We start from the raw sequence: 19259 nt of genomic DNA, 5'->3' as shown, positions 1-19259 counted from the left end.
TTTATGTGTTATTTTTCATAATAATAAAGCTTTTTCTTTTGTATGAAGCTTTTCTTAAAAGTTCTCTATGTTAAGAATATTAAGATAAGTGCTGCTATCTGTAGTTAGGAAAAACTCAAGGAGAACATTATTCATGACAGGAACAGGAAGTATTGTGATGTCACACTTTTTTTTGTACATGTGTACTGTTTGTTTGTTTGTTTTGGAATTTCGCACAAAGCTAGTCGAGGGCTATCTGTGCTAGCCGTCCCTAATTTAGCAGTGTAAGACTATAGGGAAGGCAGCTAGTCATCACCACCCACCGCCAACTCTTGGGCTACTCTTTTACCAACGAAAAGTGGGATTGACCGTCACATTATACGCCCCCACGGCTGGGAGGGCGAGCATGTTTAGCGCGACGCGGGCGCGAACCCGCGACCCTCGGATTACGAGTCGCACGCCTTACGCGCTTGGTCATGCCGGCTGACATGTGTACTCAATGAATAAACACATCAACACTATTTTCAATTTTCTGATTGAAAAACATTACTTTTATTGAGTTTTTTCAGTGTAGCTTTATATTTTTGTGGTGATGTATACAAGCAATGAAACTATCAAGTTCTTCAAAAACTTTAGGAAGTTCTGTTTTAGAAGTGTCAAACAGAAACTTAAATTCAAATTAGCTCACACTATGAAATATCAACAAAAGAAAATATTCCAAATCCTGGGTCACGCTCACACTATGATTAACATTTAGAGATAAAGTTTGTAAAATGTTACACAATACACATATCAGGGGAAACCAGATAATTTCACACTATAGCTAACCTGCTGAGGCAATTTAATTGGTAGCCCACCACAAGAGAATTGATATAAATATATTGTGGTTCTGAGAAATAACTGTACTTCATCTTTTCTTCTTCGGTGCAGTGGTTTCATTGAGCAGCTTTTCAAAAGTGTAAAGTGTATGCTTTGTTAGTTTGTGAACCTGGATTGAACTGACTGGAATGATTAAGTGCTATATATAATGATGGTTTACTGTGCAACAGAGCCACAGGTTTTTGTGATCACACAGACACATAGTCTACTGTCTGTTCTCTGAACGTGTTAATGTTGTAGCTTGAAGTTACACCCCACTACATCTCATTTGTGTTCCCCACAATCTGTGGAATGGTTGTAACCCATGTTAATCAATAGTGGCGTATTTGGGTAAAAGCTAGAAGAGGCTCAGCCCCAGGACTCATGGTTTTAATGGGTGTCCATTGATAATGTTATTCCATGTAAAATTACATGGGATGTAGAGCCCACAAATATTATTTGCCCCCTGGGTCCATACAACCTTACATTTGCCATTGTTAATCAATGTCACCAAATTCGCTTGTTAAAAAATGAAAAAAGCAGAAGAGAAAATAAAATAGTGAAATAACGACAAACAATGAGTGTAGCTTTGGTATACTTCAGCAGTGCATAAATCCTTCAGATTCAGCTGGAACAGTCATCTTGCTTTATAGCGACTTAATTTATACAACTATGAGATTGTGTTCACTTAGCATACTCCCGTACGCTAAACACATTAATAAGCTAAAGTTGTATATTACCAACAACAGCCTTGGCTTGAGCAGGTGATAGAGAGTGAATAAAGCAAGGTCATTGAAGTTGTGAGGTAATTAATGATGACGAGAAACGCACTTGAAGTAAAAATATATTGTGAAGACAATGGTATGAGTATTAAAACTTTAATTAAAATATAATACAGAATACCGTTTCGAACTTTTCAGGTTATCTTCAAGTTAACAAAGAGACTTTGCAACTGATCATTGCTGTGTGCATGTCTTAGTGGCGAGAGTGTGAACGTGTACAAGATTATGTAGGACGTTGTAGTTAGATTATTTATTAATTTAGGGATAAAGGTGTTCCTTTATATCAGTCAATTTTTGGTTTGAGTTCTTGTATAAGTATGGCTTCTTTGAATTTGTGTTTCCTTAGTTAGTATGTTGGTGTTTTGTATGATTATGTTGTGCTTTTTTTTATTTGCTGTGTTCAAAAACTTGCGAAGATGTTTTTTGTTGTTGTTGTTTTGTTCTTTGGATCTGGTTTCTATTTTTCTGCTTGTTTCTCCCACATAGAAATCGTGGCAATTGCTACATTATATTTATAAATAATGTTGATGTTGTGTTTGTCAGTGTAGTTTTTACATAGTATGGATTTTAGTTTTGCACCTGGTTTTTGAATGAATTTATTGTTTAATGAAATGCTATATTTTGTTATAAGTTTTTTTGTTTTTTTTTCAAATGTTGGTTAGTCTTCGCTAATATTGGGAATATATGGTATGCAACAGTGTAAGGTTATATAGTTTATTATTTCTTCGAGCAACAACGAAACACCTTCGCACCTTTTTGAACACTGCGAATCAACTAAGCACAACATAACTATAGAAGACGTCAACATACTAACTAAGAAAACAAATACAAACAACCACAAAATCAAAAAGCCCTGCTTATACAAGAATTCAAAACAAAATTGAACAATAAAAAAATCCTTTATACCTACATTAATTAAGAATCTAACTACAATGCCCTCTACAGTCTCGTACACTCTCACATTCTCGTCCCTAAGACGTGCGCTTAGCAACGGTCAGTTGCAAACTCTCTTTGTTAACCTAAAGATGACCGAAGAAAGTTGAAACGTTGTTCTGTACTTCATTTTCATCAGGCCACCACCTGAGTAATGCTCTAATGTAAGAAAAAGGAAAGCAAGTTCAACCTTCCCTGACTATTTGTAGAGCCAAAGAGATACTGTCTGGTCAAATAACCAATAGGGATACATAGTCACAATTATAACGTCACACTCCCTTTTTGGACAATAATAATGCACAAATGAGTACTACTTTTATCTGATGAGAAAAGGAGAGATCAGCAAGTCTAATCCTACCTGAGGAGGTGTGGAAACAATCACAATGGTAATGCTGTTTCTCCGTTTTGTTGTGACTGAGAGTAAAAGACAATTTCTAACATTTAGGGTTGTTGAGAGTGAATCAGGGTAATTGATAGTATTTTTATCCAATTAATCACTAGATCCATTCATTAATTAGAATAATGTTCCTTAAACTATGGTACGTAAAGAAAAAAGAGAGAAAAGTTGGAATGGGTGTTGCTGACGAGTTCCATTCATTCTAGTCGTGAATGAAGCCAGAAGTACTCTTCTTGCAATCAAATGTTTAATTATCAATTAGTGAGGGCCCGGCATGGCCAGGGGCTAGGGTGCTCGACTCTCAATCTGAGGGTCGCAGGTTCGAATCCCTGTCGCGCCAAACATGCCCGCCCTTTCAGCCGTGGAGGCGTTATTATGTTATGGTCAATACCACTATTCGTTGGTAAAAGAGTAGCCAAAAAGTTGGCAGTGGGTGGTAATCTTACAATGCTAAATTAGGGACGGCTAGCGCAGATAGCTTTCATGTAGCTTTGCGTGAAATTAAAAAAACAAATAAGTCATCCCTAATTTCAAACCAACAAAAAAATCAAATTTTATTTATGTATCAATCAAGAAATCAAAATAATTCATCCTTGTACCAGTTAACTTATTTTCCCAATTATATAGCCAAGTATACACAACAAAACAACTGTACAATACAGTTAGCGAGTCAAACATAAACAATGAAAATGGCATAGGTAACAACAGTACGCATAATAGTTATTGATACGATACAAGTGTTTAATCCACAATAGGAGATTGCCTCTCAAGTGGTCTTGGAAGCAATCAATAGACGTTCCTGCTTTGTGCATTTCATAAGTGAACGTGGTTTTGAGAAGATTTTACCAGGTAAGGCGATGTAAAAATTTTACAACAAATGAACACAATAGTATGATGCTTATTCGTTTTCACTAAACCCCCATCAACAGAGCACTAAAATATGTTTTCCTGGTGTTTGGAGCTTCATTTGACTCTCTCTTTTACATGCGGAAACACTGGATTTGAAATTGGATGTACCAGCTGGACTGCAGGTATGCTGGATGTTGAGGCTTCATATTTGTGTGTATTACCTTTCACTGACGTATATAAACGTATAGTTTCATATATTCGTCACATATATTAGTAACCTTTGATAAACTGCCCATTGGCATCATAACCAAATTGGGCTACTTTCATAAACTTTATTTTGGTGGTTTTGGTTCCGTAACTATCCAGCCTCTGTAAATGGTGAAACTCAACAGTCTCTATATAAACATCAATAAACGAACAATCACTAGGAGAATTTAGTGAAGTTTAGAATTTTTAGCTAAATTTTTTACGAGTATTCCCAGAATTGATATTTATGCTGTAGCTACCATGTATATGGTGATATTTCGAAGATGACCAGCAACTCTGAAAAGCTAGGCCAGAGTATAACTGTTGGCTCTCACATCTGGGCTAAGGTGCATATTTCCCAATTCACCTGTTACAAAGAAAGAAAACATATATTTACAAAGAACAAATAACACTATGTAACACAAATTTTGTTCCTGGATAGTATGTGTTATTTTTTAATTGCTTATGTTGTTCACAAAGAAAGAGGTAACTGACCGGAAGCTGATCACATGTTTGAAAGGGGTTGTGTAACTGAGTGTCAGAATGTAGAGGTCGTGCTTAGTTACCTCTTTCTTTCTTTATGAACCTGACGATGACCGAAGATGGTCGAAACGTTGTTCGCTCCTCCACGTAAAAAAATCTCTCAACCCAAACGAGCCGTTTTTGCATATATATTTTTCTCTAAAAGTGGGTTTTCTCTACATCACTAATTCTAGAAAGTTCTTGAAAAGTATTGTAAGTTCGAGAAAATTATCTATCAGCTATTCAGCACAGAATCTACCTGGAATGTTTTGGAAAATAGGTACATTTGAAAATGTCGTTACCCAGGTCACAAAAGCAAGGTTTGAATAGTAAAATAGTTCTTTTCCATTTACTTTAGGCATAAGCAATTGAGAAATAACACTTTCTGCCCAGGAACAAGAAAAAGAAAAAAAATTGTTACATAGTGTAATTAATGATTCTCAAATCAAAATTCACGTAAGAATACTTCACAATACAACGAAAAAGGTGATCACGTGTGATTTAAATAAAAAAGTATATGATCAGAAAGAGCTATTGAATAATTTAATTGAAAAACACTACTGTTGGATCATGCATGATAAATGTAGTGAAACAAACCAAAAGTAACATACTTTCACTTTGATTTATGTAAATACAGTAAAATCGTGCTTTCTCTAATAAAATAACGCCACCTTAACTACTCTAACAACTGGAAAGCTAACACTCCACTAATTGTGCTCCTTAAGGAGAGAAACTTTAAAACTCTAGAGTCTTGAGAAAAAGTGAAAGTAAAAAAATGATGTTAAACTTCATTTACAGAATGAGAATATTTAACTCAGCATGAGATTTGTAGGAGTTTTTCTTGAACAAAATGAAAGAATAAAATTTTATCACTTTAAACAAAGAGAATATAGCAGCCAAAATTTACATGGCTTCTGGAAAACAAATTAACATAGTAATAAGAAACAAAGTCTCTTTAAGTCTACACGAGGGCTATCTGCGCTAGCCGTCCCTAATTTAGTAGTGTACAGTGTAAGACTAGAGGAAAGGCAGCTAGTCATAATTACTCACCGCCAGCTCTTGGGCTACTCTTTTACCAACGAATGGTAGGATTGACCGTTATATTATAACACCCACACGGCTGAAAGGTCGAGCATATTTGGTTGATGTTCCATGTAGTTTCGGTAGCTTTTCGTCCAAGTTTGAAGTCGTAGAGGAAAATCAGACGAAAGACCTTCTTAGGGGCTGCGAAACTTACTCTGAGTAGAGTTGAAACAGCAGATAATTAAGACACCTTGTTAACAACAAACGTTAGATTAAACCAACGATAAGTTACTCAATATTCTGTTTTTAAATGTCATAATGTGAATTCCGACATTTATTTCTGGACAACCTAATAATTCAGTATATCAGGATATAATAATAATAATACATCTGGTCATCCCACAAGTAATGTCCGAAAATGTAATACAGAAAGTCCATCATTATATGTGTCTTTGTAGAAGGCTTTAATGACTAAAATATGTAGTAGGACGTGTATAAAAATCTTCAGACAAATAAAAGAAACTAACACAACTTTACTTTTTCAGATCATTAATAAAATAAACCCTCATGAAGATGGATGTGTCTGAGGAGCACATTAGGCATATAATGCTTTATGAGTTTAAAAAAAGCAATAGTGCAGCAGAAACTACACGAAGGCGGTTTCAGAAGTTCAGATCAGGTAATGACAGCTTAATTGATGTGCCTCATTCAGGTTGTCTTGTTTAGTTTGTTGATGTCTTGCTGCTGGCTGCACTTGATGAGAATTGTGCTGTAACAGTTGAAGAACTAGCACAGAAGTTTGATTCAACCCATTCAACAGTTCACCATCATCTGCAACAACTTGGTAAGGTGTTAAAACTTGGAAAATGGGTCTTTCATCATTTGACAGAAGCCAACCTTAGAGCAAGAGTGGACATATGTACTTCTCTGCATTCTCGTGAACATAACTCACCTTTTGTGGACAGATTAGTGACTGGAGATGAAAAATGCATATTTTATAAGAATGCTAAGCACCGCAGACAATGGCTCAGTGCAGGTACACTGGCTAAAGCACACCGACATTATCCCACCAAATGCTTAACAAGACTTTCCTGGTATGGAGGTCCATTTTGAGATGCTGCCATTCAATGTGACGATTACATCAGACTTTTAGAGCGCTTGAATGTTGCACTGAAAGAAAAGAGGCCTGCTTTGATCAATCGTAAAGATGTTGTGTTACAATAGGATAATACACGGCCCCATATAGCAAGGATCACATCTGAAAAGGTTGAAGAGCTAGATTGGGAAAAACTTCCACATCCTCCTTATTCTCCAGACCTTGCCCTATCTGATTATCATCTATTCCGAAATTTGCAGAACTATCGTGAAGGAAAAGAGCTTGTAACACATGAAGATGTCAAAATTACTCTCTCTACATTCTTTTCCTTCAAACCCCAAGATTGTTATAGAAGTGGCATTCAGAAGCTTGTGAATCGTTTGCAGGAAGTAATTAATAATAATGGAGCATACATTATTGATTAAATAACATTAAAAGCGTTTGAAACCCTTTCTCTTTTGTGTGTGTGTGTGTGAACCTAAAATCGGACATAACTCCAAATTAACAGGTCAAAGGGATGACCTGATACATCAAACAAATAAAATTGTAAAAAGAATTTTGTGAATTATCCTACAAATTGCTCTTCCAGGATAATTTTAATCATTTTATTCTTGAATTTATAAGTATTATATAGATTGTTAGTTACTTTTATGAGATTGAGAAAAGTAATTTTTTCAGTGGTACATACATCTTACAAAAATCATAATTTTAAAATACAATTCGGACATTGAACTCAACAAGAAACGAAAAGAGAGGTCGCTTCTCATAGGGGAATGACCGAGAGGGTTTGAAGTCGGTTATCATGACAATTTTTAGTTTCAACTGAGTTATATGTTAAGATTAATGCCGTGTTATAATTTTATTTGAGAAATAAGGGTGTAATAGTAATATTTATGTTCGCCGAGCTTCTTTTGTTTAAACCTAGTGAATATCAGAAGGATGTCATCAATGAGACAGAATTGCTTAATTGTGCTCAGTGGTGCAAAGGAAGGTACGTTTAAGTTTTTTACCGCCTACTTATGAGTTGAGGCACAGTAGTACTAGTAGTCTTTACTCAAGTTGCACAATTACTTAAGTATGATTTACTTAGAAAGTTGTAATTAATAATATTTTAGTAGTAACTGTTAGGTATATTTCTCTTTGTGGTTGTGGTAAAGAAGGCCCCAACTCTCCATCTGTGTTATTATTAGTGTTTTACTTGCAACTTGCATATATATATATATGTAGCTTAGGTAGGCAATATGAAATATAGGATTAAAACTGTATTTAAAATTGAAGTTTTATAACGGATATTATATTTTATTTTTTCAATTTATAAAGGCAGAATTCAAATAGTAAATGGTAGAGGAAGTGCACTCACCACATAACAAAATTTATTCCCTTTGTCAGTGATGTCGAGAAAACCCACTTGTAGAGAAAAATATATATGTAAAAATGGTTCATTTGGGCTGAGAAAATTCTTTACCTAGAGGAGTGAACAATGTTTCGACTTTTTTCGGTCATCGTCAGGTGAACCCGAAATATATATTACATATATATTATTCTCTTAGTATCGTGTATAATCTGTACTAGTATGAATAACTTATTTAATACTTAGTTTCGAACATATTCTACATTTCTTATTAAGTTATCTACTCTTTATTCATATGATATATTACAAGTCTAAAATTAACATAGACAGTTGAGGCCTACACCACAATCATTTTTTATTATTTAATGAATGTAAATGGCAAAGCAACAAACTTTCTTTACCCGGAAAAGTATTGAACTTCTGCTTGGAAGTTTAGTATTTAGACTAATATATTAATACAAAGTAGTAGTAGTATTGTCAATATCGTTCCTAATAGTTGTGTATGAGTAGTATAAAAAGTCTTGAAAACTGTTCTCAACAAATCTTGGAAAAATTAGGAAAGAAATTAGGTTACTTATTGTTATCTTGAAGATAAACTTTTATAAAAAATGATAAAATCTGTAAAAGTACTGACAAGATGAATGTAAACACAAAATTTAAATAGCTTGGTTAATTTTTAAGATAAAAAAGGACATTTTAAAAAATGGTTGTGTAATTTACTTAAAAGAATAGAGCAAAGATGTAAAGTTTTATTGTGTATTTTACAATATCATAATATTTCAGACACATTAAATGAAATAACCAGTTCTTTAAGTAAATATAATTTTTTTCTTCAGGAAATTCAGTGCAGTCTTTTATACAGTCTTTTACCTTACTTCACACAGCTTTTACTGTTCAGATTGCCACTCCAGGAGTAAGTATAAAGAAATGTGAAAGCACATAATATTTTGTTAGCTAAATTATCAGTGTTTTATGTTTTCTAATTTTATTGTAATGGTTTTAATGTTCCAAATCATGTAAAGTTTATTGGATCTTTAAGTTTTTTTTATAGCTTGTTTTTCTGAATGAAACCTCTCAAGTCTTCAGTTTAATAAATTTCATTCTTTTTGTGTTGGTGGTTGTAAAATGATAGTTTATAAGTTATTAGGTTTGGATCTTTGGTAATAATATTACACAAGGTTCTTCATTTGCTATATTTTTATAAGAAACCTTGCATAATGGAGCTACAGAAACAGTTACACAGTAAAGTTACATTGTAAAGTTAAAGTAGTATGGGCTTAGGGTGCTTATCTTAAGCTATTAATGTAGTGTTGCATTTTGTCTTGCACATAATTTGGCTTATGTTCAAAAGTTATTGATACTTCAGTTCATCTAATGTCTGATTTCTAGTGCAGTATCTTATCTCTTTTCACATAACAGCTTTTCTCAACTTATACTTCCTGTATATTTACTATCAGTAATTTCTATTTAATTACTATTTAATTTCTATCAGTAGGAGTTCAACACATCTCCTATCATAGCTAACTCCCTTTGTGTAGTTTAACTCGATTTATTTTCTCAGTTGGCACTTTTATTTGAGTTTTACTTGTAAAATTTTGATCAGTTACATGTCTTTTATAGAATTTAGTTCTTTTTTTTAGTTTGTTACTCTCCAGTTCTTTAACTTTTCATTTGCACACATTAATATTACATCTTTAATACTTTTTTGAGCTTTCTTTGTGGATTTTTAACCTCAAAATTACAAGAGCTAATATACAATTTAAAACAGAAATCCACCAAAAAATCACCCACACTGGACTATACATTCCTTGGGACTCAGCACATGAAACAAAAACAAAAACTCAACATACTAAGAAACCAAATAAACACAATCATAAAACTATGCTCACCAGATAAAATTAATGATGAATTAGACAAAATAAAACAATACTTCATCAACATCAATAAGTTTCCTCCACAAACTGTAGAAAACATTATATGCACACACATAGACAAAAAGCAAAATCAACTAACAAACGTAAATATACTTCACGATTTAAAAAGTCATGAAACCATATACTGCTGCATTCCATATATTCCCGACATCAGCAGAAAAATAACCAACATTTGGCAAAAACTAGTAACAAAATATGACATTCCAGTTGATACCAAATTTACTTAAAAACCAGGTACAAAACTAAGGTCTATATTATGTAAAAACTACACTGACAAACACAACACCAATATTATTTTTAAAATACAATGTGATAACTGCCATGACTTCTATATTGGAAAAACAAGTAGAAAAATGGAAACCAGATTCAAAGAACATAAAAAGTCACCTTCACACGTTTTTGAACACTGCAAACACAACATAACCATAGAAAACACTCAAATTCTAAATAAAGAAAGAAACATAAATGGATGTAAAATTAAAGGTTTAATCATAACCATGGAAAACACCCAAATTCTAAATAAAGAAACAAGCATAAACAGATGTAAAATTAAAGAAGTCTTACTTATACAACAACTCAAGCCCAAAATAAACCAATAAAGGAACACTATTATACCTATATTAATAAATATAATCCAACATTTAAACACATCCTCTACATTCCTACACTCATTTACACAACTGCCATCAAATATGTGGTCATTTATTTGTCAATTACCTTTTTCTTTGTGAATCTGACAATGATCAAAGAAGGTCAAAATGTTTGTTTCTCAATATAGTGCTTTCTCTACTCATACCAGCCATTTTTACATATACATTGTTTTTTTCTTTAATTAATTCATTACCTCTTGGCAATACTGGTCACTTTGAAGTGAAGAGAGGTCTTGCAAGGATCAGGCTTTTGCATTTTGTCAAATTGTGATGGTCGTTCATCACAAATTCTTGGGTTCTGTCTTAAGGCTGTATTGTTTGTTTTAATTCTCATCTCCTCCTGTCCCCTCATCCCATTTCCAGTTAACAGCTGCCCAAATAGGTTCTCAGCTTTCTTCACAAGAGTGCTGTGAAGCAGGTGTATCCTTCTCAGCTAAATTTCTGTTCCCATTTGTTTATCCACAGTTTCCGTATGAGTAGATAGGTGTTCTTATAGTATTTTTTTTTTACAGGGACCTTTCTCACATGTACAAACTTTTTTAGCAGCATGTGTTACTTGACCATATATACTTATTCTTAACTCCATACTGTATGGTCATTCAGGTCACTAATACTGCCCATTGAGTTAGGGTGTTCTTCAAGACCACTTGTAGGTTCTCCTCACAGCATTTTGCATCATACATATGTTTGCCCCAGACTAAGATCAGTAAAACAGAATGGGATTACTGCACATCTCCACTGTTTCTTGGTTTTATTTTATCAGGAATGATAAAAGGTTTCATGTTCACTTGATGCACTGTCTGTGGTGGTGTATTTCTTTGGACTTAATAAGTGTTTCTTTCTCTATTCTTCCAGTGGATTATGGGAGTCCTTGTTACTTATCAGCTTATAGTTACTGGGATAGTGGACCATGGGGAGTAGGCCAGTAATGTTTTACTGATGTGATGATGTAAGAATATTCCTCCTACCATGAACTAGATGTCACTTGGTTATGGACTGCATGACTCCTGCCACAATACAGTTCATCTCTCTGGCTAGGCACCCTCCTTTCTATCATTGTAAAAATATATCCAGGGATGGCTGGTAAGTTGCATACTCTTTGTTAACCTGAAAATGATCTAAGAAGGTCAAAACATTGTTCTCTGCTTTATTTTGGTAAAAGTGTTAATACCCATACCAGCAGACTTGAGATACATTTTTACTTCAAGTGGGTTTATCATCATCACAACTTCCTACAGTTACCTGAATGTTGGTTCCCTGGGGGTCTTGGTGTGGTTCAAGCTGGACTAGCCACACAAGTTTTGTCGTGTGAGTTGCTTAGATACCTTTCTTTTACTGTGGAATGGACAATTCATTTCCATTGTTACCCAGTTGTAGACTGGAGTTGAACTGTCACATTGCTGTCTTCTGCTTTCCTGTCATCATCCTGATATTGGTTTCTAGGGGTACTGGTATTGGTTGTATTGTATTATATTGTGCACATGATGATGTGAGTCCCTGGAATGGAAGATCTTCCCTTTAAGCTTCCATATTCAAGGTGAATGTTGGAGGATCCTCTTCCTACTATGTATTCATGTCATGGTACACTTGGTGTTTTTTGAAATAAAGCTCCCCATTATGGTCCACTGCAACCTAGTCACTCTAAATCAGGGATCCCTTCATTTAATTTATGGAGTTCTTCATTTCATCTGCCCTTATTGTGATGTATCAGTTTCTTGAACAAAGTGTTTACTTGACTCAGGAGTGGTGCAGTCTCTCATGGGTGTGTTTTATGTACTCTTTATTTACATACCCCATGGGGTTTTTTCAGGCACTTTCTGAAGGGGTCTTATCTAGGCAAGATATTATGTTGGAAGTTAAAATTTTTATACACTGAAAATGTATTAGGTGATCCAGAAATAAATGTTGGAATTCTTATGATGACATTTAGAAGCTGAATATTGAGAATCTTATTATTGGTTGGTTGGTTTAATCCAATGTTTGTTGTTTACAAGGTGTCTTAATTGTTTGCTTTTTCAACTCTATTTGGAATAAGTTTTGCAACCCCCAAGGCAGTATGGACAAGAAGAACTTTCATCTAACTTTCCTCTATGACTTCAAACTTAGAAGAAATGTTACCAAAACTTCATGGAACATCAACCAGGCATTCAGCCATGGATCTGTAACTGAACATACAGTTCAGCATTGAATTTGACATGGGGATGAAAGTCTTGAAGACCATGAAGGTTGTGGAAGGAAGCCATCTTTAGATGAAAACACATTAAGGGAAGCAGTTGAGACAGACCCTCACACAACAGTACATGAGCTTGCAGAAAAGCTAGACACAAGCAAATCGAGCATTGCCAACCACCTGAATGTGATTGGAAAAACGAAAAAGTTTGATAAGTGAGTTCCACATAAGCTGACTGAAGATCAACAAAATTGGTGTTATGAGACCTGCCCCACACTGCTATTGCAAAACCGTAATGATCCATTTCTTGAACAGATAGTGACATGCAATGAAAAGAGGATTCTGTATGACAATCAGAAATAATCAGCACAATGGCTTGATTGCAAAACAACCCCAAAGTCCAAGTTTCACTAATGAAAGGTCATGGTGACTTTATGGTGGACTGCAGCTGGCATCATTCTCTACAACTTTTTGAATCCTGGGGAAACAATCACAATGGACAAACACTGTCAAGATTGGCCAAAATGCATCAATAATTGATTGAAAAACAACCAGCTCTGGTTAATCAAAGGAGCCCTATTCTTCATGACAGTGCTCATCCCCATGTGTCAAGGACGACACTAAAGAAATTGAACGAAGAATTGGTAATCAAGGTTGTGCTTTGTCCACCTTATTCCCCAGGCCTTTCAACTACAGATTTTCCTTTTTTCAAGCATTGACAACTTTTGGAAGAATAAATGCTTTCAAAATCAGGCAGCTACAGAAGAAACTTTCAAGAAGCTCATTGACTGTAGAAACTCTGATTTCTACAGCAGGAGCATAAACAGCTTTGTTACACTTTGACAAAAGTGTTTTGAAGCAAATGGTGCTTACTTTGATTAAAGCATGTTTTACAATTCTGGTTTATACTTTTCCAAACTTTGCAGTTCAAAAATGACATTTACTTCTGGACAATCTAATAGTTCTTATAGATTCTTACATCTGTTTACACATTTTCAATCTTTTTTCCTCCTCCTGGTTTCCTTTTTGGTCTTCAGTCTCAACGTGAATTTGAGTTAAGCTGCATATAGGGAGTCAGCTGTGGTAGGAGTTGTATTACCCTCCTGTTGGTGAAGGACTGTTCCATGTTATCGTGCAGCTGCCTCGTGAAAACATGAGGGTAGGTAGGAGTACCAAGGCTAGTGACAAATGAAAGTTTGTACTTATAGAGTGCAGTAAAAGTCAAAAGCTGTTGTGTGAATGGAGGTAAGAATCTACTGGAAATACCTTTTCAGTGTAGGAAGATGTTAGCTTTTATCAGTGTTATAAATTCAAAGAAGCATCTAACAGATGTTGGTAAACCTCTGGTTCAATACTTTTTCCCATTTTGGTTAAGTAAAAAACTCCTTTGTAAAACCACGCTGAGCATTGTTTATCATTGTTTACTGTGTGTTGTTGTCTAACTAATCTGATTTGTTTCACTATGTCCAAAAATGTCTTAACTGGCTTATCTCCTTTAAATAAAAGTACTTCCCACACAAGAACACAACTTTCATTATAACTTTACATGAGGGTTTTATCATGTCTTTACTGCTGTAATTTTTAAATGTAATAGTAATAAACTAGAGTTCTTAAACTTATCAATAAATGGTAACACTTTTAATGTGTAACAGTATTATAGTTCATATCAGTATAGTTTATGAATATTTTTAACTCTGTATATTGAATCATTTTAATGCAGTAATTTGAGTGTGACAAAATATCACAGTTTGAACATTTTGTCTGTGAAGTACTTCCAAGAAAAAACATTTTTAGTAAATGCCCACTTTCAGTTTTTTTAAAAGTAGGTTTAAGTATTATTATTAGTGAATACTAGCACAAACATCAACCCATAGGGCAGTGTTTCTGCTGTTTGGAACTGTTGTTTAATATCTTATATCTAGTTTATGCAGTGTTTTAATATGTATTCTAATTCACTTGTTCCACATTTTTGCAAATAAGTGGGATGGGATTCTTCTACAGTAGGTGTCTTAAGCTTGTTTCTAATAAATTTGAACAATCAATGGACAGCACACAATCCACTTCTTTTAAAATAATGTCTATTCAAAACAAGTCAAAAATATGTACATACATTCTTTATGCTATATGAATTTACAGTTTTATCCAAAACTCTAAGTAATTCTATTTTCTTGTCAATTATTTCAGAATACAGTTAACAAGATGAATTATTTTTCACTACCCTGTTTCTTATTGTACAGCCTGTGATACATTCACTTACATTACTTCATGGGCTACCACAGTTGTATCTTGAACTCTTAAGTAATTGTCTCATTTTCCTCAAATTCCACACAGATGGGTTCAATTACTTCAGAACACCCTTACACAAGACATATTATTCCCCTTATCTCTGTTAAACTATGAAACTTGCTTTAAAGTATCACTTGTTAAAGATAATTACTCACATACTGGCTAACTTCATATTTTCTAATTTTTTCTTCTCTCTTCTGATTGATCTTTACTTCAATTTTTAATCTTTACTTGACATGTGGTCACTTGGTTGCCTATATATATATATACCTTGTTCACTGAGGCATGATATTTATGACAAACTATGAAATTTAATGGTTTAACAATGTTCATGTTGTGAGAAATAATAAAAAAATGTGAGTAACATGATGTCAACAATATTACTAAAGCCTATTACCACAACCTAACTGCATATGCAATGTATGACTTTACAGAGTTATGCAATGAAATTTATCACAACTAATGCCTTTAGAACAATCAGCTTTCAACACTTCTGCCATGAAAATTAAACATTCATTAGATATTAAGTCACAAAGTAAACTAAATAATAATGCTTATAGTAAACAGTCTTGTATATCTAACAACTTATCACTTAATGGTTTATATGAATGTGCTTATTCTACTGTTTATTCTTTTCAATATCTTCTGAGCTTCTTGATCTCATAGACTTTTTGAATTTTACTGAGGTTGGACTATCTTTACACATATTGTTTTTGAATATCACTGTTGATGGAATAAGTGAATTCTGACATGCCTGACTTAATAAATGTTTTCATCCTAACTACCACTTTTGTCTTTATGAATAGACATTGCTTTCTACTCTTATGAATCTTCACTAATATTTAGTACATTAAAAGATTAATATCATATTTTATGGGAAAGTAACATGATTTGCAATAAGAAGTATTAAAATTCAGTTACATATTTTCTTGTTCTTACAGTTTGTTCAAGAAAATCAATACTGTGAAATAAAATTTTATATATTTTTTATTTTGTATAAACCTGAAAATCTGTTCTGTATTGTTTTTGATAGTTTTTGATTACTGTAAACTGTGATTAGGATAGACATTTTTATCTTTGTCTGAAAGGTAAACCAATATTCAAGTTTTATATTAAAGTTTTTCTTTGTTCATTTGCAAGTAATGAAACTTTCATTTAATAAATGTTCTATTGCAATCAGTAAAATGTTTTGTGGAGTTAAAACATATATTTTACCTTAATTTGTTAATAAATGTGTATATATATGTACATATATTTGCTTTTAGGGTAAATCTTTAGAGTTTGTTAATCAAGATGAACAAAGTAGAAGATGGTTAAATGATTTTAGAATGAAAACATTTGCTGTTCCTATTAGTTTACATGCAGTAGATCGTAAGTATACACACTGTTACTTTCTCTTTAGATTTGAAATCTGTAAAGCAGTCTCTTTTTGATTTCCAAACTAATAAAATGTTGTTGTCTTAGGAAAATGTTACAGGTATTTTTTGTTTTTCTTTGTTTAGCTTCTTTTAAACCAATTGGAGTTGTGTATGCCATTGTCATTGACCTTCCATGATATATATGTAAAAAATGCCTTTGCAACTGAAACAGTGAAAAGTTCTTACAATATAAACGTTTGTCATTAGTAAAAATCATATCACTCCTGGAAATTAGTTTTGACCATATTCTCTTCTGTTAGCAGACAACATTGTAACCAGATCTTTATTGTATTTGCTAAATCATCCTATTATAGGATATATACTTATTATCAGAACATTAGATTTCGTCAATTGTGTATATATGCCCCATGTTTTTTATCTTGTGACTCAGATAGATCAGAGTGGGCCACTCAACTACATGTAAGCCATTGTAGTTATTCAATACAACTTATGATTAATTGAAATTAACACATGTAATATTATTCAGGTCTTTTATTATAAATCTGTTTTATATTAAGATAATTATATAGAAACATTCAGAAGTACAATAATTTCAAAATTTATTTTAAACAGGTTTTTAATAACATTTATTACTTATTAGAGTCAAGCTTCTTGTTAGCTTATTAATAGTTACATTTCAGAATATGTATTATTTTCATTATTTATTGAACAAAATGTTAATGTAACAAATTGTGATTTGTTGCAAGGTAAAACATTATAAATTTCTATGATTTGATTTAACCAAAATAACTTGTATGAGAGTATTGAGAAAAAAAATTATTACTAGCACAGTTGATATGTAAAAAAAAATGTGTTTTGTGTATAGCTGACAGATACATGTGTCTTATTCTACCCCATTCTCCTGGTGCTGCCACAGACCTTGTTCACGACAAAGATTTAGCTTTAATACTGAAACATTTTGTCAAGGAGAAGAGTAAGTATTGACTACTTCTGGAAGAGTTCTAGTTTTTTTATGGTGCTGCAGTTGGTTGCTCCAGAACAATTTTAATTTAAAAAATTAAAAGATGACACTGATTTTCCCAAGTAAGATCTTTGGGTTTTAAAGAAACATTATTATTGTATATTATGTTGTATTAGTCTAACTTGATATGTAGTTTTAGTTTTATTGTATTTTACAGAGTACTATAGATATTTCTGATTTTCATAAATGTATCTTTATAATATACGAGTTCATATAAACATTTAAACATGTTTAGTACTTACCCTATTAGCTTTGATACAGTATGTGTACTTTCACAAAATTTGGCAGACATTTAGTAAATATTACAAGTTTTTGTGCACAAAAAATGTCAGATTTTTCAATTAAATATTTTTACTAAAGATTTGTTTGTGTTGAATTTCAAGCCTGTTTTAGTTGCTAGTACAAGGGCAAAGTGATTTCATGTTATGATTAAAAAACTATTATTTTTCCCAAAAATAACAAATATTATTTGTGTAATCTCTTAAACTCCTAAATACATTTCAAATGTTGATTTTCAGTAAGAGTTTATATTTTGCTATTTTCTGTATGCTATATGGTGGGGTCTGTCAACTAAACAACCTCATAACTGTCATAAAAAGGAAATAAATATAATTTGTTTTCTTCATGCTAGAATAACAACATATTAGAACACAAAGATACAAATGCTTAGTCTAAGTAGCTTAAGTCTCATAATGATATACATTTATACATGTTTATTAGCTTTTATTATATTGACCTTCTAGTCACTCTCGGCTAACATTACATAACTTGCACTTATGTCACTGTATCCAATAATAAAACTGACCTGGTCTTGACTGTGTTTCAGTGGACTACTATTTTGTATTTATACAGTAGCATTTAAATTATTTTACATTATAGTCTATATAGATTATTACTATTTATAAATAAGCTATGAAACCTATTTTTCTTAAAATATAGAACACTACATCAAGAAGTAAAGCAAACAATTATTTCTTCTAGTTAAGACCTTCAAACTCAGTTGCCTCTAGACATAGGCTACTAAGCCTTTTAAAATTTTCTACATGGAAGATATCAAACAGTATTTTTATGTTTTATATATGCAGTTGAATAACCATGGAATTCCCTTCAATTTATTTTGCTTAGTAACTAAACAAAATATGAAACTTTGAGGAGACTAAAGAAATAACCTTCCCCTTTGAAATCTTGGGTTGAAAGAACATGATAGCCTTTTCACAGATTAAAATGGTGGGAAAACCAATAGGAGGACATTTTGAGCTGCTGATTAGTTATTCATGTGTCATACATTGTAGTTGGAGTACATAAGGGACTGTTTCTAAAAATGGAAAGAAGTGAATAGGGCCACAATGTTTGTTTCATTACACAATCTATATCTTAGCAAAATAAAAAGATATGAGGTTCTTATTTTATATTCTAGCTTGTTAATATTGGTAATTTGAGTTCCTAATTTCTATGAAGTTATAGATTTACTATTTTGACGTAATAGACAACTGATTTCAACCAGTGCTGTATTCAACATACCATGTGACTCACTAAAATCTATATTTTGGTGGATTATTTTAATATTTACTTTAAATTAAGAAATTAATTAATGTATAATATTCAAGTTTGAATTATAATTTACAATTTGATTCCAAACATTGATGTAAATTAGTATTAATAAAATTCAAATAATACTAGTTCAATAAAATTTTTGTCAAGAAATGCAATGACATGGCATTTGACATGTGACTGTTGCAAAAGGGTAAAAAACTGAGTTAGCTGTATTAGTAGTCTATTTATA

General features: G+C 32.7%; 1 protein-coding gene across 3 annotated transcripts in view; it reads left to right on the top strand.

Moving 5' to 3' along the window:
- The first annotated feature begins 7431 nt into the window (after positions 1-7431).
- The window catches only part of LOC143234903 (glutamine amidotransferase-like class 1 domain-containing protein 1), a 28900-nt gene continuing 17072 nt past the window's right edge, over positions 7432-19259 (top strand). For 2 of the 3 annotated variants that reach the window (XM_076472597.1, XM_076472599.1), the window contains exons 1-4: positions 7436-7676; positions 8873-8949; positions 16342-16447; positions 17321-17428. In XM_076472597.1, coding sequence (XP_076328712.1) covers positions 7625-7676; positions 8873-8949; positions 16342-16447; positions 17321-17428 — 343 coding nt within the window. In that variant the 5' untranslated portion in view covers positions 7436-7624. Of the gene's footprint in view, positions 7677-8872; positions 8950-16341; positions 16448-17320; positions 17429-19259 lie in introns of all 3 variants that reach the window. The other variant, XM_076472598.1, reaches the window with a different exon arrangement.

This window comes from Tachypleus tridentatus, chromosome 12 (assembly GCF_004210375.1).
Source record: "Tachypleus tridentatus isolate NWPU-2018 chromosome 12, ASM421037v1, whole genome shotgun sequence".
Taxonomy (NCBI): Eukaryota; Metazoa; Arthropoda; class Merostomata; order Xiphosura; family Limulidae; genus Tachypleus; species Tachypleus tridentatus.
This window is presented reverse-complemented; position numbering and strand designations above follow the sequence as displayed.